Source organism: Pleurodeles waltl, chromosome 9, assembly GCF_031143425.1.
Source record: "Pleurodeles waltl isolate 20211129_DDA chromosome 9, aPleWal1.hap1.20221129, whole genome shotgun sequence".
Lineage (NCBI taxonomy): Eukaryota > Metazoa > Chordata > Amphibia > Caudata > Salamandridae > Pleurodeles > Pleurodeles waltl.
In genome coordinates, this window is record NC_090448.1 from 566,445,295 (window position 1) to 566,472,492 (window position 27,198).

Sequence of the window (27,198 nt, forward strand, 5' to 3'; positions counted from 1 at the left end):
GTCACAGGTTGAAATTCCTACAAGTCAACTCAGCATTCATTCTACTTAGATTGATGTGGACCACTGAGGTAGCCTCATTAATATACCTAACATCCACAGTGTAAACGTTATATTGAATGTATTAATTAATTAATGCATGCATTTATAGAGTCTCTATTCGGCACAGCTGTGAAAACCAAGTCACCTCAGTGCTCATTCTATAACCACTATTTTTAATTGTATATATATATATATATATATATATATATATATATATATACACACCACATAGTAATGTTAACATTTTAAAATTCAGCCGCAGGTGGTGGAGGGGTTGGCCATAGGGCCTGGCCTTGGTGACCCTATTCCCCAGGGCCTTTTGTTTTTTATTTAAAGGGGAGGGTGCCACATGTCCCCCTCCACAAGCCTTGTTAGGCTCTGAGGACCCAATCTCCCAGTGCCATTTCTATAAATAAAGCAGAGGGGGAGGTAAGGCCCCCTCCCTGATACTCTTTAGACCCTGGGACCCGATTCCCCAGGGCAGTGCATTATTTTCCCCTGGAACTACATCACCACTTATTTAAATAAAGAGGAGGGTCTTGAGTGGCTCCCTTACTGAGTTTTGTTAGGCCCAGGGGACCCTTTACCCTAAGACCACTCTTTTAAATAAAAGGCAGGGAGGTGCATGTAGCCCCTTTCCCCGGGCCAATTTTGGCTCCAGGGACCCCATCCCCCAGAGTCATTTGTAATTTTTTGGGGGAGGGGTCACGCATCCCCACTCCCCAGGCCAATTTCATGTTCAGGGTGAGGGAGCACACGGCCCTCCCAGGCCAATTTTAGCCCCAGGGACCCCATCCCCATGCCCCGGTGTAATTTTTAGGGAAAGGGGCATGACCAGCTCCGCCCACCAGCCGATATTGGCCTCAGGGGCTGCATCCCCTGAGACCCCGTGTAATTTTTAAGGGGGGAGGACCCATGACCAACCTCCCCTTGCCGATTTTGCCTGTTAACATGTTCAAGGTGAGGAAGCACACGGTCCTCCTCCCTGGGCTGATTTTGACCCTGGTGTCCCCATTGCCTAGGAATCTGTGCCATTATTAGGGGCATGGGGGCACGCGGCATAATTTGGACGCAGGGACCTCACCCCTGGGACAAAGTGTAATTTTTAAGGGGAGGGGCATGCACTCCCCTCCCTAGGCTGATATCAGACTCGGGACTGCATCCCCTGGGGCTCAGTGACATTTTTAAGGGGAGAGGTCAAACGACCCCCCCCGGCCAATTCCGTCCCTGTGGACAGCATTCCCTGGGTCTGTCAACATTTTGGAGGGAGCTGCCCACCTCTGCCGGCCAATTTCAGCCCCAGAGACCCCATCCCCATGGCCAACCGATATTTGGCAGGGAGAGGGGAGAAGTGGGAGTAGGCATTGCTCCCATCTGCAGGGGGGCAGGGAACCAAATCAAAAGTCTGCTCCCAGCAGGCAGGAGCATTTTTAAAGCTCCCACTTGCTGGGATAGGACATGGTGATTGTTTGCACTGTGAGACCAACATGGTTTTCCCTTGCCCATGCTGGTGAGGGGCAAGGAAACTGCTATGTCTTGGTGGTTGGCTTTCTGGTACATAGCTACTGAGCTGGCCCTGGGGTCCCCGGGGCAATTAATGGCTCAGGGAGGGAAGGGGGGAACATAGCTTCTTCTCCCTTGAAGTAATCAGCCCCATCCACATTTTGAACATTATTGGCACCGAGGGTGGGCTCCCTAAGAACTCTAGAGGCTCAGAGAGGGTGGCCCCTTCCCAATTTTCCAAAATGTCAGTCCTGGGGATAGGTTCCCTGGCATGTATCATTGCTCAGCAAGAAGGGCTGCATGCCGCCATTCCCATGCACAAAATGTTTGCCCCCATGGTGTGGGCTCCCTGAGGCCTCTGATGGATCCAGGAGGGATGCATGCATTCCCTCTCCCCATAATCAATGTTCTCTGCCCCAGAGGTGGCTCCTCAAGGCCTCTAGACGTTCAGTGAAGAGGGGGCCATACACCCCTCTTTCCCATTCTGAATACAGTCATGGGGGTGGGCTATCCAGGGATTATAGTTTATGATTTTTCCCGGCCACCAGTTTTATTTTGTCAATCTGTTCAGTAGTTTTAGAGTAGTTAAAGAAAAAACAGATTTGTATATCTAGGGATGCAGAGCCTACACAGAGCTTAGATATCTCAAGGTGATATCTGATTGACTGCTAACACTTCAACCAGGAAGAGTTGGCAGCCACTGCAGGACTCAGACTCAGCCGAGTCCCAAAAAAGTGTGTAAAGAAAAAGAAAAAGGGGCAGGTTAGAAATAACCTGACCTTCTAGCCCTCGTGCTGGAGTCCCCCTGGGAGTCAAAATAACTATTTTTCAATATTAATGTGAAATCACTGAGTATCTGTGAATCTCTGGCAAAATTGATAAAAAAACAAGTGTGGTCTCCCGTGCTTGTTTACTGTTTATCCCCCGGGTGGGCCAGCTCCTGGGGGCATGTGGAAAATAAAAAAACAGGAGGGGCAGCATGTGGCCCCCCTCTAATGCTACTTTGAGCCGCAGGGACCACCATGTCCTCAGCACTTTATTTACACATGGGGGGCTGCACGGACCCCCAGCATAGGCTATTTTGAGGCCTAGGGACTCCCACATTCCCAGGGCTTGATTAACAATATGGAAGGATTGGGCACGTGGACCCCCCTCCTGTGGCTCATTAGAAGTTCGGGGGACCACCACCTCCCTGGGGCTTTATTTAAATAATTAGAGGTGGGCTGCATGGAGTACCCCCTTCTTAGCCCCAAGGTGCCCTGGGGACCACCATCTGTGCAGCTCCCTGTCCCAGACCACATATGGCCCCAGGTACCACCACCTCCCCGGGCCCAGCCTTTGCAAACTAAAGGATGGGGGCCATGTGCCGCCCTTCCTGGAACCATTAATGGCCCTGTGGACTGCCCTGCCCTTGCCCCCCCCATCCTTCAGGCCGGCTCCCTATCTCCTGAGGCACCCGCCCTCGGGGGACAGCAGTTTTCTATTGCTTGGCAGGAATTTTGACAGTTCCTGCCAAGAAAGAGCAAACTGTAAGTCTGTTCCCAGTAGCGGGAGCAGGAAAACTGCTCTCATTCGCTGGGACCGGCCTTTTCATCTGTTTCCTGCCCTCTGTCAAGTGAACAGGAAAACTGATGAAAGGATTGCTCCCGCATGCAGGGAGCAGAACGTAGCAGCATTTGTAGCTGATACCTGCATGTGGGAGCAATTGCGGCGTGACCTTGGCCCCACCACATACATGTAAGTGGTATGCAGCTTCTTCCTGCCTTTTAAAAAAATGGTGGACAGCTTACTAAAAAGCCCTCAGAGAGCATTTCCCGCAGTTTTTGGAGACGTGTTTTTGATGCTGAGGAATATGAGCACATCTCTACCAAAAAAGCACTTACTACATTAAATTTAGAGGAAGTATCCTTGTTTGGTGGAGATTCAACTCTTTGTGGTCTCAATATCTTCTCCACACCAGGATTCATGTTATCAGTATAAAGATGCTTGAGGAACAATCACATTGCCACAATTACAGACAAACATGGTCACCAGAGACATAACCTCAGAGTCCTTTACACAGCTGTAGTGTGGAATATGCACTATACATTTACCCAACGAGGTAGCACTTACTAATTAGCCAGTAGAAAGTGCTCCAGTTGGGTAGATATTTTGCACACAACTGTAGCCTGTTCTTGGATATATAAGCAGGCCAGGATGCATTGTGGAACCAATGCTCATTTCACAGAAATTCTACCTGAACTCTCCCACAGGGTGCTAAGAGGGATTGGCCACAGGGCTGTGTGCAGTGCGGGGTTAGATGCATGCAGGGGGTTAGCCGCAGGACCCAGGGGCCAGGTGAGACCCTGCAGCCAACCCCAGCCACGCACAGTTGAAGGCCATGCAAGGCATGGGGTTGGGCGTCTATGGGGTGGGCTGGCCAACCTCCACTGTGTTAAAAAAAACTATACAAATTCACTGAAATAATAAAAGGTTACAGGGATGTTATAGTTGGAATTAGCATTTAAAAAACCTTAGAAATTCACTGATTTATAGTTACTTGAGCTAACTATAAATATAAATGTCGAATTTCTATGGTTTTGTGAGTGTAAATTCAGAACCTAACTATAATGTATAATTTCTAACATTTTTTAGTTCTATTTCCTCACTTTAACATCCCTATAACCTTTGTTTTTTTCAGTGAATTTCTATGTCTTTTAAATGTAAGTAATATTAATTACTTTACGGTAATCAAACCACTGATGTGCATGCCCTTATATTCATATATTACCTATTGATGGTCGCCAGGAGGTAGTTGTAGTTAGGACATAGTTTCCATAGGAAAAGCGTTTTTTGACTTGGCTATATCTTTGGCGCCGCTTGACAAATCTTCATGAAATTGTCCAAAAAAAGTGTCAATATGAGTCTTGGAAAGTGTTGGTGTGATCTGTCGAATGGGGGCGAGAAAAAGGGGGGTAAAAAAAAAGTGTGTTTCCTATGCTAATTCCCATAGAGCAGTGGTTCCCAACCTGTGTTCCGGGGACAGCTGGGGTCCGTGAAGCCTCCTCAGGGGGGCCGTGGCTGCTTAGAAAATGTCATGATATTAACAAATTAGGTCCCCAGCTTTCACTAATGACTTATTGGGGGGGGGTCCCTGGATTCCAATAATGATCCAGTGGGGGGTCCCCCGGTTCCAGTACTGATAAAGTGGGGGTCCACAATAGTCAAAAGTTTGGGAACCGTTGCCATAGAGATTTTAGACACAACTACAGCCCAAAGCGCTGGAAGGAATTACTCCAAATTTGGCAGAAAGATCCAGAAAGCACACATCTTGTTATCTGTGCAGTAGTTTTCAAGATATTAAAGGAAATCCAAATTTGTATATTTAGGGGTGCGACAAATGTGCAGATACCCCCAATCTCACACAGAGATCTGATTGGATGCCAACACTTCACCCAGGAAATGTTAGCAGACATTTTAGAACTCTGATTCAGCCGAGTCCCACACAAAAAGATTAAATTAAAGGAAAGGGGGCAGGGTATAATTACCCTGATGACCTAGCCATGGTTTTGGAGTCCCCCTGGGACTCTGCCAAGGCAAAAAAGCATTTTTATAAAATGCCGGGCATGTGCAGCAAATTTAGGGCAACATTTTGAAAAAAAGCAAGCACAGGGCCCCACGTTTGTTTTAAAAGAAATCCCCCGGGTGGTCCAGGTCCTGTTCGCATACCCAAGTATACACCATTCTATATCCCGAAGAAAATCTAAGGGTGACTGGAGTCGTTCATACAGTAAGACTTTGAAGGGGATTGGCACATTAACAAGGTAGTGGAGCTCCACTTGACAGACAGCCTCCAATGCCAAGGCCCGGGGCTCCGCAGCCCCAAAACATCCCACGAGGTCAAAGTCACCTGCTGCAGAGCTCCACGTGTGGTCAGAAATCTCCAGGAAATAAAAATGTCAAGATAACACTAACAATGTACCTGTCGGAGAATTGAGCTTTGTCCAGTCGCAGCTCTGGCCATTCCAATGCAGCACGGAGGGTCAACGTGTAAGCTGAAAAGCATAATATGCCATACGTGGATCACAGATCTGCGCTCTGGGCAGCTCGGTTGGTCACAACAGCCTCCTAAGAGACCCCGCTGCCACTCGCAGCACACAATTCACATCCTTTCATTATAGTACAGAGAACCACAAACCAGCATCAAGGAGCTGCACACAAACCACAATGTACAAGTGCAGACCACTGTCTCCTTCTCAATTTTCCACTAATCCAAAGCCGCCAAAATTGGCCCCCCTTTGGTAGGAACTAGGGTGACCACCTGGCATTGAAGCAAATTCTGGACAGGACTGTAAGAAATTCAGGACAAAGGGTCAAAATTCAGGACAAAAATTCAGGACAAAGGGTCAAAATTCAGGACAGAAATTCAAGAACAACCGTCAGTTTTACAGACACACACAAGAGAGGCCATGCCTCACTATGTTCTCAGTGCATTTATCTACAGTTTTTTAACATAGCACTATTTATTCACGGTGGTCTTTTTGTGATTGCCTCCTGGTATGCTACGTTCAGGTGTCACATTACGTCCTTGTTCAATAGCGTAGGCCAATCACCAAAGCCATCACCCCTACCCAAATCTACTGATTCTTTCTTGAAGAGAAAGTAACAGCAACATTTTGATTATGTTTCTGAACATTTTAAACCCCCTGGCAAACAGTTTGGGAAACATTAAGGTAATAAACCTTATGCTAGTTTAAACAAATTTAACAAAAACATCTGGCTTACCCCAACCGCCCATGGACTTTCAACCTAATTGATGCACTCTACACCACTGCACGCTGGCACTTTACTCTGCAACACTGCACTGGCCGCTATTATACTCTACACCACTCTACTCTGTACTACTACATTCTGCACCAATACACTCTATTCTACTGCACCCCATGCTACTCTACTCTGCCCCATGCCACTCTATGCCACTGCACTCTATGTCAATGCACCCTAAACAGCTGCACTGTATGTCACTGCCCTCTATTCTGCACCACTGTACCCTGCCACTGCTCTCTGTGCAACTCTGCTCCACTTTACATCACTGCACTGACACTCTACTCTGCAACATTGCACTCTCCGCCACTGTACTGTACACCAATCTACTCTGTAGTACTGCATTCTACACCACTGCAATCTATGCCACTATACTCTATGCCACTCTACTCTGCATCACTCCACTCTACGCAACTGCACTCTACAACACTATACTCTACTCTGCACTGCACCACTCTACACTACACCACTGCACTCTCTGCCACGCAAGTCTACTCTGCACTCTATGCCACTGCACCACTCTGCACTACTGCACTCTCTGCCACTCTACTCCACTGCACTCTATGACACTCTACTGTGTTCCACGCCACTCCATGCTACTGCACTCTAAACCACTGCACTGTACGCCAATGCACTCTAAACAACTGCACTGTACCCCACTGCATTGTACTCTGCACCACTGCTCCTATGCCACTCTACTTCACTCCACACCACTATGCCACTAACTTTTAGCCATGTTGAACAGCAGCCACTCTGGTGCATAACATGGCTAAAACACATTGGTAAAGCCAACAACTCTTACGTAAACAATACCTATTGGCTTTGCCAATGTTTGTTAGTTCTATGAGGTTCTGAGGTTCCTGAAAGGACTGTGAATGTGTAAGTCCTTATTTTAAATATGTATTCAATGCCTCATCAGGGGTAGTAAGCGCTATATAAATACAATTACATCATGCAAAAATACAGTTCGGTTAAATTAAAAAGTGCTTCTCAAATACAGATTTGAATAATATAAAAAATGTTAGTATTAGGTATAAAATGTATAACAGTCCACTAAAACCACACACTCTACAGCTCACCATTACAGTACCTCTCTAAAAGAAAATATCTTTGCCATCAGAAAGCTTCAAGTGACTCCTTTGATTAAAGTCAATGCACTTTACATTTGCAGATTTACCAGTTACCCACATTTGCATTTCTTTAGGGAAGGATACACCCTGGCAAGAAGGCCTTTTCTTATCTGTCTGCCCCTCCCTCATAACACAGGAGACTCCCTGCCCTTCATTCCAGCTGGGGAAACTGATCTGCCGGTAATTTCGCCCTCCCTCCCTTGTCCTTTAGGTAAAAGGCTGAAATTACAGACAAATGCTGTCCGTGAAGACTTTCATCACGGACAACGGACAGCAGGGCAAAATTACGGGCAGTCCGTGAAATTTACGGATGGGTGGTCACCCTAGGGCCGCTACAGCTAGAGAGCGTATTTATAACCTTGACTCAGAAATGTGCTTACACGTCACATAAACAGAAAGTAGGCCTGCCCAAGCGAGGTCGACAATTGTCGCTCGATTTGCCATCTGAGTAAATTAGTTGACAAAGCAGAAATCCCTGACGCGATAAAAAGGACGAACATACGCTTTATTCTCTCAATTTACAGCGCGAAACATTAAAGATAGCCGAGATCAGTCACATGAAGAAAAAAAAAATGAAGCAAATACGTGTAGCGCGACAGGAAATGCTTCATAAACTCAAGTGTTTTCCCTGCCGGTTCCCATGCAGTGATGGAAATGCAAGCAACATTTTCCCATCAATAATTTATGGTATTGTTTTTTGGAATCAAACAACCCGTAACGTTTTAAGGTGCACGTGGGTGTAAAATTGGGCTGAAAAAATATGAAAAGCGCACCTGAACAAATACCGTGAAGATGAAGACAAGTGTTTGTGATGGGGGGAAGGCACGTGATGTTTGATAATGCAGCGTTTTGGCTTTTGTGCAACTTGACGGATGATACCCGTGCGCTCTCTTTGCTGTATCCACTGCAATGCTAAATATACTCTGCATATTTTATGCAAATTAATCAGACTTATTAACAGGGAGGCATATTATCATTCTTTGGGGTGACTCACACACACAAACACACACACAGAGCAGCTCGGAAACTCACACACCCACTCACAAAGCCACTCAGATGCTTCACGCACCCACTCACAGACCCTCTCAGACAATCACCCACCCGCAGACCCACTCAGACACTCACACACCCAGTTACGGACAAACTCAGATTTTCATGCACCCACTCACAGACCCACTCAGACACTCATGCACCCACTCCCTACACACTCAGCTACTACACACCCACTCACAAACCCACTCAGACACTCACGCACCCACTCATGGACCCAGTCGGATTCTCACGCACCTACTCATGGACCGATTCAGACACTCATGCACCAACTCATAGACCCTCTCAGACACTAACACACCCACTTACAAACCCACTCAGATACTCCATACACCCGCTCACAAACCTACCCAGATGCTCCAGGCACCCACCCACAGACCCATTCAGATACTCATGCACCCACTCACAGACCCACTAAGATACTCACACACCCAGCCATGGACCCACTCAGATTGTCATGCGCCTACTAACAGACCACCACAGACACTCATGCACCTACTCATCGACTAACTCAGACACTCATGCACCCACTCACAAATCCACTCAGATACTCACACACCCATGCAGAGACCCACTCACTCACTCCCACACTCACAAACCAACTCAGATACTCCATGTACCCACTCACAGACCCACTCAGATTCTCATGCACACTCTCACAGACCCACTCACGTACTCACGCACCCACTCACAGACCCCCTCAGACACACAGATCCTCACCCACTCACTGAGAGACCCAGGCTGAAAGAGATTAGCCATAGAGCCTAATCACAGTCCTGTCTCCAACTTTCACTTTGTTTAGAAGAACAAAGAAATGAATTTAAAAAACAAACGTTACACCCATGTTATAGTTTGGAAATAAAATTAGGCCTTGGTGGAGTTCACGGAGTTCGACTCTGCAGAATTCCGTAGAGTTAAAAAAAGCCGGGGAATTCTGAAGAGGAGGAGTTCAGTGACCAGCAGAGTCCTGAATGCGCCTGATCTGGGAAACACCAAGCAGGGTCTGGCCTGGCAAGCCGGTGCACAAGAGGCCTGAAACTGCAGCTGAATTCAGGGCCATAAGCAGCAAAAGCTGCCATTTCAGTCCTTGTTTGTGCACCAGTGTGTACAAACAACGATAAAAAGAGAGGAGGACTTACCTGGGTCTTCCTGGGGGTCCTCCTCGCCTCATCGCCCACAGCGACAAGTCTCCCTGCAGCGGCTGCCTCCCGCTGTGGTCCGGTGCAGCCCAGTTATGGCGAAGTTTTTGGACTTCCAAAACTCATGGGCTAAGGTAGCTATAACTTGGACCCTGGCCATGCACTGCAAATTACCCCACAAATTACGGCAATTATGCCATCTTTCATAGCATCATTGATAATATCAATGTAATATTTGCAGTAAAAGTTTTGACGAAAAAACAGAGCATGGTGGGGGCGCGAGTTATAGTTACCTTAAGGCACGAGTTATAGTTACCTGAGGTAACTCTAACTATAATTGGTGAATTTCTATGATGTTGTACATTTAAAATGTGAGCCTAACTATCACTTCTCTGTAACCTTTGTTTTTTTAAGTAAAGTTCTATGTTTATTTAAATTCCGTTTTGTAACTATAACGTCCCTGTAACCTTTGTTTTTTTCAGTAAATTTCGATGTTTTTTTAATCTTTTAGTAATTTTGATTAATATACATTAATCCTACCACCACTGCGCACAGCCACGGTTGGCCACAGAACCTGGCCTCAGTTCAGGCCCTGGGGCCAACCCCCCTATAAGCACCCAACTGTGCACGTCCTTCACCCATGCGCAGGGAAGGTTGCCCATAAGACCTGGCCTGCAGGCAGACCCTGAGACCAACAACCCCCAACCACCCAAACCCACGACGTGCATGGTGGGAGATAGCCACAGCTTCTTTGGGTGTGAGGATAGGTGTGAGAGGGTGTGTTTTGGAGTGAGAGTGGCTGTCAGATTGTCTGTCTGGGTGTGAGAGTGCATACATCAGTGTTTTAGTAAGTGCGTCAGTGTGTGTGAGGGTTTGTGAGTGGCTACATGAGGGTGTCAGAGGGTCTGTGGTGGGTGCATGAGTGTCTGAGTGGGTCTGTGAGTGGGTGTGTAAGTGTCTAAGTGGTGTGTGAGTGGGAAACATTGATTGAGAGACAGAAAGAGAAAAAGAAAGTGAGAGAGAACGTTTTTTGAGGCTTTAGTATCTCATATACTTAGAATGTGATATTTTTGTTGGATTTAACATAAAAATGTCTTTAATATTTTTTAAAAAGTATAGTTTTTTTATTTAAAGAAAACTAGTAATGAGTACTGATGGACTGGAACCTCCATAGCTCAGTGTGAAGGCCTGGAGGTTTATATATATATATTAAGGGCTCCCCATGGTCCCTATATATTTTGTATTTATTTAAATATTATTTTTTGAAAAATAAATAATCAAAAGCCCTTTGCGGGCTATGTGGGGCCGCGAGGGAGCCCTCAAGGGATCCTCTGCGGTCCCTACCTTTTTATTTTTTCTATTAAAAAGCCCTTACAGGCTACCTGGCACTCCCTAGCAGTGCCAATGCTTCAGCAAGCATGGAGCTACTTTGACAGCAGCTTCCTCCTTGCTGAAGCATTTCATCTTTGTCCTATGCACGCCTGCAGGGGACAGAGATGAAACTTCAGATTTTGACAGCTGGACCTGCATTAAAGGTCCCGCTGTCAAACCGAAGTATTTGCCGTGGCTTGGCTGCAATGCTGCATGCAGTGCTGCAGCAAAGCCTCAGAAAACAGCTATGTCCCAGGGAGGTGGCAGTCCCCAGGGCATCGAGAGGGGGCCAGGAAGTCCCCACCACATTTTTTTTTAAAAAAAGCCTCCGGTACTTGGCCCACCCATGGGAGGCCGCGATTCCTTTAAAAAAAAAAAAAGTACGAGCAGATTCGCTGATCCACTGCGTCTCTGCTCGTAAAATCCCCCCCCCAAAATGATTTATAGCCCTGGATGGTCCCTTTGGGACCCCCCTACCAGAGTTAAGGGGTAACAGTGTTCTTACCCTGGCCCCTTTTGTTTTGTTAAACTTTTCTAAGGGGACTCCGTTGGAGCCGAGCCCCAAGATGGCTGACAACACTTCAACAGCTTCTGTTGTTGAAGTGTTATCAGCCAATCAGATCTCAGCACAAGGTCATTAGGGATCGCAAATCCTTTGCGTCCTAGATATACAAATTTTTTTCTCCTTAAATTCTCAAAAACTACTGAACAGAATTCCACCAAAACAAAAAAAACACTCTTTCTGGACCAGGACCTACCTTCCTGACTCGAGTGTTTTAGAGTGGAGTAGGGTGAAATATAATGTCCTAGAGTGGAGTATCATCAAAAGGAGTGTCGTAGAGTACAGTGGAGGAGGGTGTCATAGAGTAGAATAGAGTGTTGTAAAATAGAGAGTACGGGCATAGATTTCAGTACAAATTTGGACAGTGGACTGTACAGGGATAGAGTTGAGTAAAGTCTAGTAGAGTGGCATAAAGTGTAGTAGAGTTTTGTGGAGTAGAGTTATATAGAGTGGAGGAGAGTACACTTGAGTGGTGTAGAATGGAGTAGCATACAGTGTAGGGCATACAGGGGAATAGCTCAAAGCTGACTTTATATATATGTACTCATTTTATGTGACATTAGTTGTTGGAAGTTCGTTTGATCCCAACAGCCCACCGGCTCACCAATATTGATAATGCTGTACATTCAAGAGACACTGGCATTCTGACAGACAAACGGATGAATCCTTAGTCTTTAATCAAGAGTAAACTTACAGTAATATTTTTTACCTTGAATTTCGGGATGCTTCATGAGAGCAAGTAATCCGTATGAGGTAGTGGCGGTTGTAGTCTCCATGGCACCAAGAATGATGTCCATCACAGTCATGACTAAATTCATGATGGTAAATACAGATGATGTATTTTCTTTTTCCTGGAAATAAAATAAATGCAATACATTTATTAATTATATAAATTAGCAAATTTAGAGATCTGTCCTGTGGGCAAGCGAGAGGTGCCTGGAGTAATCTACGAAATATAAACTAAAGTATGCAGAATGGAGAGAAATATAGCCATGAGGCCGATACGCTTAGGAGCCATAACGCATAATTTTGGAGCTGGATAGAATCAGAATGGCTTCAAGGCGTTGGCTGGATAGGTAGGTTGTCATCTCTTGTGTGAAGAAAGCAGAATGGCAATATATAAGTGCAAGAAAATGGGTAATTAGTTATAAGGCCTGTACATGTAGTAAGACCATGTTTGTCTTCGACTGGAAAGCAAACACTGCATTGTAGTGCTTGGCTCTCACAGGGTGGCAAATTGGAGCAGTCCAAGACATACTCGAGAGTGGTGGTGTGATATAGCAGTCCCCATTCACAGATATACAGTAATAACACCCAATAAATGATTGTCCAGTCTGTGCTCTTTCTTTTGAGAAAGGAAAAAGTACATTTATTTCACACATGTAACTCAAAACTATGCAGCAATTTACAAATATATATAAGCAGATGGAAATGCTTCTTGGTGACATTGCGTAACCACTCCCAAGGGAGGTCTTGATCAGCAAATCTCATGTCAAAATATACACTTGTATGAAAATGCTGTAATTAAAGATAACTTTGAATGAACCATCTTAATATTGTCAATAAAGCAATTATACCTTTGAACATGAATGTTTGTAAGCATCATTATTTCATTAAAGCATTTGCTAGTGGCCATAACATACATGTGTGGGTGATTTGTGTACTCAGTGTGGCTTTTAGTAGAAATAACACAAATTAGACACAGGCCCTAAAGGGAATCACACTTATAATCACAACCTGTGAAATTATATCTCTTCACCCTCACGGGGTGTTTGCAACATACACTTTAACCCCTTTGTTGCTAGCTCCCCCAAGGGTGCTGAGTGCTTTTTGGGGGAAGTAGGCACTTAGGACTCCATAACCTTTTTCTAGAAAAGTTATCCATGCCAAATTTGCATCCTTTTTTTTCCAAACATCCTGGGAGTTCTAAAGCTATACGGGGCTTGTGGATTCCCCTGAAGGGGAATGAGAAAATAGGCAAAATAAAGCAACATTTTGAGGGTTTTTAAAAAAAAAAGAAAAAATGCTCTAGATAAAAGTGCCTGTTTTTTTCCTAAAAATGGCATCCACAAACAGTTTACTGCATTGAAGTCACCATCTTCCCAGCTTTCAGGAACATGCAGAGCGCAATAACATTTTTTAATTTGTACCACAGTTTTGGCATTTTTCTACTTCCAGTTTGTGGTGGAAACCAATGCAGAACCCATTGGTGATCCAAAAAAGTTATACATTTCTGAAAAATCTACAAAATTCCAAATTCAGCAAGGGGTCACATATGTAGGTTTTCCAAAGGAAAATAAGTGTTGAAATAAAGAAATATTAAATATGAGTTGGAAAAAGCATGCATTTGTGCAACATTTTCGTCTGTAACTTTTTGTTACAATGAACGATTGACAAAAGCAATATAACATTATGTCCGCTATCCCCATCTGGTTGTGGGGATATGTAGGGTTTGTTAGTTGTCAACCCGGTGGTAACCAGAACAAACAACTGAGCTGCACCGTACATTGGTTTTTCATTGAGTAACAAGTATAGACCCATTCTTATAACAAAATAGGCAGAGTGAAAATGGGTAGTAAGAAAATATGTATTTCTGAAATGGGCACAAGATATAGAGGTTAGGAGCAGTGGTTATGTCTACATTTCTGAATTTATGGGTACTATAACTAGCATATGATCTGGAGGGTATTTTTTAAAATGTCATCTTTCTAGTACACTGGCTTACATTTGAAAGGCACAAATGCAGTGAAATCCAATTGATAATATACTATACTATGTTTCCACAAGTCTCCCAATAAAAATGGTACCTCACTTGTGTGGGTTGACCTAGTGCCTGCGTCAGGAAACAGCCCAAAACGCAACCTGGATGCAGCACATCTTACCAACCCAAAACTGACCCTCTTTTCCCATTGTGGGTAGCTCTAGATTTTGGACAGTAACTCAACTGGCACCTAGGGAAACCTAGCCAACCTGTATATTTGTGAAAACTAGACACCTAGGGGTATCCAGGGTGAGATGACTTGTGTAGCTCCCACAAAGTCTTCTTACCTTGAAAACCTCTAACTTTGACTAAAAAAAATTAACTCACATTTCTGTGATGGAAAGTTCTAGAATCTGCGGGAGAGCCACAAACTTCCTTTCACCCAGCATTTCTCCAAGTCTCTCAAAAAATGGTACCTCAATTGTCTTAATAGATCTAGTGCCTGGAACAGGAAATAGCCCAAAACGCAACATGCACGCAGCACATTTTCCCTTCCAAAACTGACCATCTTTTTCCAATGTGGGTAGCTCTAGATTTCGGACCCTAGCTCAGCGGGCATCTAGGGAATTCTAGTTAACCTGTACATTTTTTGAGACTAGACACCTAGAGATATCCAGGGTGGGCTGACCTGCATAGCTCTCACCACATTTTGTTACCCAGAATCCCTTGCAAACTTCAAACTTTGACCAAAAACACATTTTCCTCACATTTCTGTGATGGAAAGTTCTAGAATCTGTGGGTAGCCACAAACTACCTTCCACCCGGCATTTCTCCAAGCCTCCTGATAAAAATGGTACATCATCTGTGTGGCTGGTCCTAGTGCCTGCACAAGAACAAATCAAACCAAGGTCAAAGAGGGTCCCTTTGCGAGTACTCCCATTGATGTCAGTTTAGTTAGTTCCTGTCACAGGCACTAGACCCAACCACAGAGGTAGGGCAGTATTTTTATTAGGACAAGTGGGAAAACTCTGGGTGAAAGAATATGGCACAGAAATGCAAGGAAAATGTGTGATTTTAGTCACATTTTGAGTTTTGCAGGGCAATGTGTGTAAGAAAACTTGTTGAGATCCACAAGAGGCACACCACCCTGTACTCTCCTTGGTGTCTAGTTTACCAAAATATCTACAGGTACTCGATTTTCCCAAGAGACAATGTACACCCTGGCAGAGAAAGACAGAAAAGACAAATATTGCTGCACAACCATCCATTCCTCAGGTATGCACATACTGATTGGATTTGCACCATGGTGAGGGAAAGGTTCAAAATGTAAAATGTAATTACCCAGAGATTTCACAAAAATGAAATACACTGTTAATAACTGAAATATAAAAAAACCTGAACCAATGTCTTACAGCGCATGAGCTGTAAAGCTGTGTCAAGGCACCAACTGCTTCACAGGCCTTTCACACACCTTTCATATGTGACACACATAAGAACATTCACCCCTCCTGCAGCAGGCCCAGCACATTATAACACTCACATCAGCAGAAAGCACCATTCAAGGGCCAATTACTTTCATACACCCACATGACTGATATAGTAATCACACTGCCTGGCGGATGACGGAGTGTATTGACTGGCCTTTGGCTAGCAGTGTCTGCAGTGACCAGCAGCAAGTCACTACTCATATACCACCAGCCAAATGCCAGCTCACACACACCATCAGCCAAGTGGCAGTCCACGCACACTGCCAGCCAAGCACCAGTCCACACCACCGGCCAAGTGCCAGTTCACACACACCCCAAGTCAAGCGCTGGTTCACACACACAGCCAGCCAAGCGACAGTCCACCCATACCACCATCACATTATTTTTAACAAAAAAGAAAGCACAAACTAATTGGAAGTAGATGTAAAACTATGACTACAAACACAATAGCTCTAACTACACACATAAAATTAATGTCAACCATGAAAACTGAACAAAAAATATAAAAACAATATATACCAGTAAGTTCACTTTTATGCTCACAGTTGCTCCAATAACTCCATTGTGTGTGGTACAATTTAATTCATGCAGGCCAGGATTAGAAGGAAACAGGGTGCAGTACATACTACTCTTCTTCCACATGCTTCTTCGGACACAGACTCTACATCTCCTAAAGAGATAGTTTTTTTTGGGACATGAGAAGAATGTAATCAAGAAAGTGTCAATCTTTCAAGTTAGCCACATACTCTACCACTCCAACTCTAGGAACTCTTGCTTATTCCACTGCAACAAGGTTGCCTATCACAGACTGCTGAAACTGAACAAATGTAATCTTTGAATCTGGAGAACAATCCTTTAATACAACAAAAGCATAGAAGGTCGCTAAATTGAGCAAATGGATAGCCAACATCTTATATCAAATATAAGTCTTATGAACAGCAGTGTAAGGTTCCAACCTCTGATCTACTCTATATCCACCACCCATGTGCTTTTTGTAGTCTAAAATGCACACAGGTTTGCATGCTTCAGCAACCTGACCTCAAACAGTCACAGTTGAAGTACCTTCATCATGAATGGTTCACCATGTGGAGATGTCTCCTGTCTGCATAGTTCACAGCTAGAAGTTCATCACTACGAAGGCACTGCACTGTCCCCTCTACGATTTTTACAAACAAACTCTTTACGGTCATTTTTATGGTTAGGGTGGATTCTGCCATAAGCAACAGTGTCCACTTTGAACAATTCCCTGAACAATTGCACACCAGTGTAGACATTGTCTACATATAAATGGTGACCTTCATTAAAAGCCCTATATGAAATTCCCACACAATTTTCTCAATAACACGGAAAGTGGGTGGACAACTGGGAGGTCAATAGTAGAATCTCTACAAGTGTACACCCTGCAATTATAGACATATCTAGTACTATTCTCAGACAGTATATACAACTTAATGCCATATCATACTCTCTTGCTAGGAATGTACTGCCTAAAAACCAAATAGAGCTTGAACAGGATCAAAGGCTCATCCAACGCTATTACCTTCCTTGGAACATAGGTCTCTGAAAATCGATCTACAAAATGATCAAGGACTGGCCCAATCTTAAAAAGATGGTCACAATCAGGGTGATCTTGTAGCAACGCTGAACAAGATGCAGCATCCAAAGCAGAAGCAAATACCAATCATGACTCATGGTTGCAGGAAATATAGCCATTGCCATCAAGAGACTAGGGGACCAATATGAAGACAGCAACAGCCTTCTTATCAAGGCCATCAAAAAAGGTAAAACCAAGAACATCTTCAACTCATCCAGATTTGTGGGAGTCCACCAGCTAGCTCTAGAGTGCGGCTTAAGTCTGGCACTGTTGTCCCTCAAATACTGTTCAGCATACAAATTAGTCTGGTCAACAATCTCATCCAAAAATACAACGTCCTTAAACTTATACTCAGATTACTTAAGAAATGTATAGGTAAAAAGTTGTCAGCATTTACTATACACCCTGAGACACCAATAAAGGCAGGCAACACAGGCTGCACCATGTTTGGGGAAACTCAGAATTCAGCACTTCAATTGGGAAGCCTTTCAGCCCCAGGCTGCAATCCAGATGCCTCTTGCTGCACTCTTTGCATTCAAGTGTCCTCCTCTAGAAGAGGCACTTGCTCTGCACTGAGAGTGGCATCATCATCAGATGATTCATCTTGGACAGAAAATACACTGCCAGAATCCTGGACTTCCTCCTCTACCTCAGATGTAAAGTCAATCTCATCATGGTCAGAGGAAGAATCAAAAAGCATATCAACAACCAGCTGAGCGGTAACCCAGTAGCTAGCCATAATACTTATTGATAAAAGTAACTAGAGAAATAAGCAAAAAATAACCAGCACTGTGTAAAATAGGTAATAAACAAAGTGTGGCTTTATCCAAAATAAAGTAAAACTACAGGCACATAGTAATACTGAAGGAAGATGTCACACAAAGACCTATATACTCGAAAATTATACCACTCACTTGTCAAAGACAGCTATACTCAGAATCACCTGCACCTACTCTGCACAGATACAGCAATCACCAATGATAGCCCACTAGAAAGGAAAAGCAAAAGCAAAATTCCCAGTTCATACACGCCGCCAGCCAAGTGCCTTTCCACACACATGCCACCCAAATGCCAGTACACACAAAGCCAGCCAAATGCCAGTACAAACAAAAGCAAAATTCCCAGTTCAAAAACACCGCTAGACAAGCACCATTCTACACACACTGCCAGCCAAATGCCAGTACACACACAGCCAACCAAGTGCCAGTCCACACACACATCCAGGCAAGCACGAATTCACACACACCGCCGACCAAGCACCAGTCATCACATAGCGCGAGCCAAGTACCAGTACACACACAGCCAGCCAAACACCAGTACATGCAGCCCATTAGCCGAACTCCAGATCAAACACACAAACACTTTCCATGGTGTCTAGTGGTTTTTTGCCACCACCCCAACCTTGGGGGCAGATGAGCCTAAAAATATTGCTGATCTTCCTCAAAAGGAGGGCAGAAATGGCCAAAATATGTGCCCAACATTGCACTTATTGACCTAAATCACTCATGTCTGGTGGCTTCCGCACCCCATCCCCAGAGGGCAGATCAATCTAAAAATGGTAGAGGTGGGGGCGGAATACAAGTTGTCCAAGAGGTCACTTCCTCCAATTCAACAAAAATATTATCCTTAGTGTCTAGGGAGTTTTGACACCCCAAATCACAGATAATGTATGACCCAGGGGAACAACCCTTTCTTAAGGGGGTCACTCCCCAAAAATGACAAAAAAAAAGTAATCTCTGCTGTCTAGTGGGTTTTGAGTCCCTAGGGGGCACAGATCGGCTGAAAACCCCCCAGCCAAACTAGCCCTCAGGGTGAGAAAAAAACCATGGATATTTTATGCCCCAGGGGAGCAATCCATTCTAAGGGGTCACTCCCAGAAATGGATCAAAATATATGAATCCCTGGCATCTAGTGGGTTTTGACTCCTCCCCGAGAGGCAGATTATCCCCCCAAAAAAAGGCTGAACTAGCTCTGGGGTGGGGGGGGCGTCAAAATACTGATATTTTATGCCCTGGGGAAGCAAATCGTTCCCTAGGGGTCGCTCCTTGAAATAAAGGCCAAAACATGGACTCAAATATTGCCCTCAGGGGAGCAACTCTTGCTCAAGGGGCCACTCCCTAAGCAATAAAAAAAAAAGTCCTGGTGGTCTAATAGTTTGGATTCCTGGTCTACGATCATGGCCACACCCGCGATCATGAAGCAGGAATCCAATAAATACAGACACAGTGGGGAGGAAAAATGCTTCCTTTCCCCTTGTGTCTGTATTTCCCCAACCCCCAGGACAAGCACTTACCTTTAGTGTGTCCTCTCTCCCAATATTCTGGAAGCCAAATGGCTGCCAGTGCACCCCCAACAGCTTCTGATGATTTCGGGATGCCGTACGACATCCTTGGTGGGGGGCTTGAAAGAGGAGCCCATGGGGGAGCACCAGAACTTCCTCTCTGGGTGGGTGCGAGGATGGCACAGTGCCGTTCTCAGCACACATCCACCATAGCTGAGGACAGCACTGTGACGGCGTCAACACACAAGGGGTTACATAAGCTTTAGAGTGATATAATGCAATTCAACATAATGGGAATCACACCTATAATCACCACACCAGTGTAATTACAACCATTAACCCGTAGAGGGTTTTTCTAACATGAAAACATATGTTGAACCTCTTCAGGCCACAGGGACTTTAACAATAGTTTTCGCCCCTAGAGCGCACAGCACTCCCAGCTGTAGAGCAAAAGAGAGAAATCCTTAAAGACAATTGGAGGGTTAATACCCTGGAAATCTTTAGGGGGAAGCTATACTGCTCCTACAGCTTTCCCTGCACTTTTGCCACATTTTTGGTTGTAACGCTTCCTCAGGTCCCTGGTTCTGGGGAGTGCCTCACTGGTCCCGAGGTTAATCAGAGTAAGAGTCTTTGGGACGGATATCAATCAGGGGGTTCCTCCTTCCAATTGTCCATAGCAGCTGCCTCCAATTCCAGTGTTCAACAGAAAAACGCACCCAAGAGAGAGCACTCTCCCCTGTGCAGGACCTTTAAAGTGGGGTGGGAGTCTTCAACAGGGATGCACCTCTGGCCTCCCCTGTGTGCCACAGATTCTCTCCGCCCCTGCCCTCACCTACCTACACAGTGTCTTCTGGGATAGCTCAAAATGGCATCACCCAGGAGTCACTTGCCACATGGGCTCATGGGCCTTAGCTTCACCTTTCTCTGACATCAAAGCTAGGGCCTATCCCACCAAATATTCAAAGGAGCACTCTTCCTTGTTTGGCTCCAGAGGTCTCGACTCCCTCCTTTGTTTAATGGCCTGGGGCAGGACCTAGTCCTTGCACAGGGTGACAGTTGGCTTATTGATGCAGAGCAGGCCGCCCCACCCCTTTCTCTCTCAGGAGCTAACTTGAGCATTGTTTATTGCTCCTTTTGTGGAGAGAGGCCTTTGTTCCTGCAGATAGAGAGAAAAGTAATTAACCCAACCTAGCACTGTGAAAATAGGCCTCGGCTCTGATACTGAGCTGAGCCAGAGAAATATGACATTCCAGGATGACCCATATGCTGTACAGATATCTCTTTGGAGTTTACAGAAATGTTTTTTTCAGACAAGTTACACTGTACATCAGCATGACCCTGGAGTCTGTACATCAAAGTGGAGCGGAGCTGTCCCTAAAGGCAGCCTTTCCCATAAGTGTATAATACAGTGTCACTGCAGACAAGACAGTAAACTACACTGACTTTCCCTATCTGTGTACACCCACATGATAATTAATTTCCCATTTCAATACCAAACCATGTATATTTCTTTCTGTGCCAGGCTACCTGCCCACAGTTCCTGGCCTGTGCACAAGTCTTCAATTTATAGCCCTCACACATGTGTACATGTGTGTGCACACGTGTAACTAGCCAAGTGCCTCTTACCCTTTGCCTGTGAGCATACAGAGAAAATTAGCTTACATGTCTTTTCATTGCACGGTTCACATTTTTAGACCAGGCTGCGGCAGGTCTATGGCTAAGCTCGAGATTGTTGTGCAATAGCTAACCTTTGATGAAGAGGTTATTGACTATGTAGTTCTTTACATTAATGGCATTGAAAGTGAAGAAGCAGATGAAAAAGCAAGCATACGTTGAGGTAAAACCAGTGTAAATTTCCACGACTGGAGTTATATGTAGAACTTATTATGACTTGTGTCCTTTCGAGCTAACACATAGAGGACTAAGGGCCAGATGTACGACCATTTTCTTTTGTGACACGCAATTTACGATTTTTTGTGAATCGCAAATGTACAACGGTGTCAAGCACACTGTTTGCAATTCGCAAATGGGTCGCAAGGGACCTGCCTCATCAGTGTTCGTGAGGTAGGTCGCAAATTGCTACCCATTTGTGAATGGCTGCACACACAGGGATAGAGGTCTGCTAGGGTCAGCAGACCACCATGTCTGTGGCTGCTTTTTAAATAAAGCAGTATTTTAATGCAGCCTGTTTTCCTTAAAGGATGATGCATTCCAAAAATAAAAATGAAACTTTTCAGTTTTATTTTTTTGGAGTAGGCAGTGGTCCATGCAAATATCACATGTTAGAAAAATCAGTACAAAAACATTAACATGCAAATATATTGGGACCAAAAGTATTGATATCCAGAATATTGTGAAGTTCATATTAGTAAATATATATGTTTAGTTCTTAACTTCAGAGGTGCATACTTTGCAATATAGCCACTATGTAGTTATATTTAGAATTTGCAAAGATAGGAATGCAACAGATTTTTGCTTGCTAATAACTTTGTCACCGTTTGATGAACTTCCATGTCCGCTTTGAAACTCTATCCCTTAGTGATTAGTTAAGGGGGGTGCAAAGAGAAAAGTGGGGTCTCAAAACACATTTTTCTACAAAATGACTTTTTACCAATACATAGCGCCAAAATGTCTCAAGAGATTTGCATAAAATTTAGCAGGAATGTAGATTATAGTGTGGAAAGGGTCTTCTTTGTTATTTGTTCTAAATTGGTTGAGTAGTTGTTAAGTTATAAGGGGTAAAATCTTAGTGATATATTGGGCTGTGGTAGACTGCAATACCTTCTTGATCTACTGCTGTACATGGCGAAGAAGAAACACAATATTATTGGTTAATGAAAGCCTTTGCAAAGAGAAAAGGCAGACACATTGCCTGGATCTCACTTTCTATTTTTTCTGTGTTTTACGTAAAATACAGTGTAATGCATAGGAAGAAATGAGGCACTTGAGCAAAGTCTGTAAAGGTAGGGAAAATTATTTGTATTGATTTATATGTTTAAAAACATTTATGATGTACTGTGGTACATTTGTGAAATTATCTAGAAAGTACAGTGGTTCATAATGAAATCTAAAAAAAATATGTTTGGCAATAGACACTCTACAAGAGGGCACTCACTCTAATCTACGACACGCCACTCCCCTCCATGACATGCCACTCCATTCTATGACACACCACTGCATTCTACACCACTCTACTCTACGCCCCTCCAATTTAAGACACCCTATGACATACTAATCCATGACATGCCTTTCCACCCTACTCTATGACACACCACTCCACTCTATGCCACTACACTCTACAATATTCTACTCCACTCTATGCCTCACCACTCCGCTACACTCTACTGCACTTTACAACACTGTATGAGATGCCAGTCCACTCTATGACGTGCCACTTCACTCTACAACACCCGACTCCACTCTACGACATGTCATGCCATTCTACGAGACTCCACTTTGTGACACTCCATACCATTCTTTGACACACCCACTCTTCTCTGTGCCATCCCACTTCACAGTATGACATGCTACTTGTCCACTGTAGGACATGCTACTACACTCTTCGCAACTCCAGTCCTTGCCTCTCCACTCTAAGACACTCTACCACATGCCACTCTCTTACACAGCACTCCACTCTGCACCACTCCACTCTACTCTATGACATGTCACTCCAATCTACACCACTCCACTCTCCAACACTCTACTCCACTCTATGGCCCTCCACTTTATGCCACATGACTCCATTGTATGATGCTCTAAGATAATCCACTCCACTGTACGACACACCACTCCACTCCACTCTATGGCACGCAACTCTAAGCCAATTTTCGACACCACTATACAATACTGCATGACATGCTGCTCCTCTGTGACATGCCACTGCACTCTATGGCATGCCACTCCAATTAACACCACTGCACTATACGATGCTCCATGCCACTCCATTCTACGAGATGCCACTAAACTATTTGACAAACCACTCCACTCTAAGACATGCCACTCCACTCTACACCACTCCACTCTAAGACACTATGGCCCTCAATATGACTTTGGCAGTCTCTGAGCAAGACTGCCAAAGCCACGGGAGCCTGAAGACTGCCAATGCTGCCGGTCTTCTACTCACCATATAATGGGTACTGCTGGATTTCCGCCACACTTTGGACGGATATCCAGCAGTAGCCCTGCTGGCGGGCGGTGGCTCACTTGCGTTGCTACCACTTGCACTGCCCCACCAGAAGTATGTCGCCAGCCGTAGTAAGACCATTAAAACAGCCTGGCGGTGTCCTGCTGGCAGGGTGCTGCCGGCAGTGGCAGTGCCCCTTCCTGTTCCCTCCCGTACGACCTCTTTGCCAGACAAGGTAAGTCAGATGTCCAACAGGGGAGGAGGGTGGGAGGTTGGAGGGTGTTGTCTGTGCGTGTCTGAGTGTGTGGTGTCTGCATGTGTGTATACATGTGTGTGTGTGTGCCTGTATGAATGTAACTATGAGTGTTGTGGTACATGCATGGTTGTATGCGTGTGAGTGAATGCGTGTATGAATGTTGAAGTGAGTGCGTGTCTGCATGTCAGTGTGTATGTGTGTGAGGATGCATGTTTGGATGTTTGTGTGTATCCGTGCCTGAATGCGTGAGTATGTGGAAGTGAATGCGGGGATGGATGTGTGTGAGTGAATGCTTGTCTGGAAGTGTAGGCGAGTGAGTGTATGCGTGGTGCGTGTGGGTGTCTGTGTGCATGTATGGGCGGAGGGGTTGCTATGTGAATAGGGGGCTGGGGGTGCTATGTGAGTGGGGAGTGCTATGTGCGTGTGGGGGCGCTATATGAGAAGGAGCGTAGGGACACTAAGGGGGTCATTCTGACTCCCGCCGGCCGCGGTAACCGCAGGGCCGGCGGGAGCCGCCAGAATACCGCTGCACGGTCAGAAGACCGCTGCGGTTATTCTGGGTTTCCCGCTGGGCTGGCAGGCGACCGCCAGAAGGCCGCCCGCCAGCCCAGCGGGAAACACCCTTCCACGAGGATGCCGGCTCCGAATGGAGCCGGCGGAGTGGAAGGGGTGCGGCGGGTGCAGTTGCACCCGTCGCGATTTTCAGTGTCTGCATGGCAGACACTGAAAATCTTTTTGGGGCCCTGTTAGGGGGCCCCTGCAGTGCCCATGCCATTGGCATGGGCACTGCAGGGGCCCCCAGGGTCCCCACGACACCCCATACCGCCATCCTGTTCCTGGCGGCCGAAACCGCCAGGAACAGGATGGCGGTATGGGGGTCGGAATCCCCATGGCGGCGCAGCAAGCTGCGCTGACATGGAGGATTCCCCAGGGCAGCGGAAAACCGGCAGTACACCGCCGGTTTTCCGTTTCTGACCGCGGCTGTACCGCCGCGGTCAGAATTCCCATGGGAGCACCACCAGCCTGTTGTCTCTGACTGCCAGGGTTGGAATGACCGCCTAAGTGAGTAGAGGGGTTGGGGGTTGCAATGTAAGTAGGGGGATGGGGGTGCTGTGACTGTAGGTGGGGTGAGGGAGTCAGGTACTTGCTGGGGGGAGCCGTCTACCGATAACAGGGAAGGAATTTCCTGTCACCGGTAGCCCTCCAGCCCTGGTTTGTGTGCTACTGCCGCAGAAATCATGGCAGTGGGCTGGCTCCTAATTCTGCTTGTGGTCCTCTGTGGACCTTCGGGTCTGAGATGAACATCTCCAGCCCGGCGGTTCATATCGCCAGGGTGGGATGAGTAGAGATGTGGCCAGTTGGCAACGGCCAACCCGCCACACTCATAATGTGGTGGTCCTCACCGCCAGCCTGTTGGCGGTGATACCGCTACATTAACCATAGTGGTTGGAAGACTGCCATGGTCATAATGACCATGCAAGTCCACTCTATGATACTCCACTCTATTTTCAAAATGCCACTTCAATGTAAGCCACTCAACTTTGTGCCAATCCACTCTGCACCACTCCACTCTATGCCACTTCATTTTACGCCACTCCAGTGTGCATCACTCCATTCTGCAGCACAAAAATGTTTACCATTACACTCTACCCCACAGCACTCCATGACATGACATTCTGTCTGTGCACTCTATTCCAATGCCATGACGCTATAAGCAGCAATGCTGTAAGACATGACACTATGGCCCTCATTATAACATTGGCGGTAAATACCACTTACCGCCATGCAGACTGCCGCCAACATACCGCCGCCGCGGCTGTTTACCGCTACCCATATTATGACACACACATAGCAATCTGTCACTATACAGACACACACATAAGTCTGCCAGCCAAAAGGTCAGTGATAAAATGGCGGTATCAAAACCCACACCGTTACGGCAACAGAACTACGCCCACAGCATTATGACCCACGAATCACCGCAGCGGACATTCAATGACAGTAAACCATTGGCGCTACATACCGCCGTGCTCAAAATACACACACACACACAAAACTACACCACATTGGACAATTCAAACAATACACACCTGACACCCATACACACACCACACACCCACTCCACTATAAACACACCCACAATACCCACAACCCTTTACAACTAACAAAAATTGCCATTAGAGAGAGATACAGCAAGAGCGCACCCACACAACCAGAGGAACAGAACACCATCACCCATACACCATCCACGCACCTCACAGCACACACCCCAACACATCACCCCACACACCCTCACACACACCACACAAACTACACCCATGGCACCACAAAGACACCCCAGGTTCTCAGAGGAGGAGCTAAGGATCATGGTGGAGGAAATCATCCAGATAGAGCCACAGATATTTGGATCACAGGTGCAGCAGACATCCATTGCTAAGAAGATGGAGCTATGGCGGAGGATCTGGGACAGGGTCAACGCCGTGGGACAGCACCCCAGAACAAGGGATGACATCAGGAAGAGGTGGAACGATCTACGGGGAAAAGTTCATTCCGTAGTAGCAAAACACCAGATAGCAGTACAGAGGACTGGCGGTGGACCCCCACCTCCTCCCCGCCAACTAACAACATGGGAGGACCAAGTGTTGGCAATACTGCATCCTGAGGGCCTGGCAGGAGTAGCAGGAGGACTGGACTCTGGTAAGTCAACTCTTCACTACTTTCACCCCCCCACCTGCATGCCATCCCATACCCCTACCCCTACCCTCACCCCATCACTCCACCACCTCACCTACACCCCACCATCACAACCCACCTCTCACAATACCAAGCCCTGCATGCAACACCAATGCATGAACACCCATTACAGACCTGCATGGACACCCATCACCTAAGCATGCAAACTTGAAACAATCACCTAGCCAACCAAATCATCACTCACACAAGCCTAAGCTGACAGGGCAAATACAATCTATCTTGACAACACACCCATGCACAATATGTCACACGCAGAAACTATAACACTGCATTTACATCCCCACAGGTCCCCTATACAACGTCACTGGAGTGGAGGTGCCAGCAACATCTAGTCCCCCCAGAAGAGGCCCACAGTGATGACAGCAGCTCTGCACGCCAGGATCTGGATGACCAACCTGGCCCATC

General features: G+C 45.8%; 1 protein-coding gene across 2 annotated transcripts in view; it reads right to left on the reverse strand.

The window, feature by feature from the left end:
* The window catches only part of LOC138259667 (cytochrome P450 2A13-like), a 918,770-nt gene that overhangs the window by 241,752 nt on the left and 649,820 nt on the right, over positions 1 to 27,198 (reverse strand). For both annotated transcript variants that reach the window (XM_069207539.1, XM_069207540.1), the window contains exon 6: positions 12,307 to 12,448. In XM_069207539.1, coding sequence (XP_069063640.1) covers positions 12,307 to 12,448 — 142 coding nt within the window. The remainder of the gene's footprint in view (positions 1 to 12,306; positions 12,449 to 27,198) is intronic.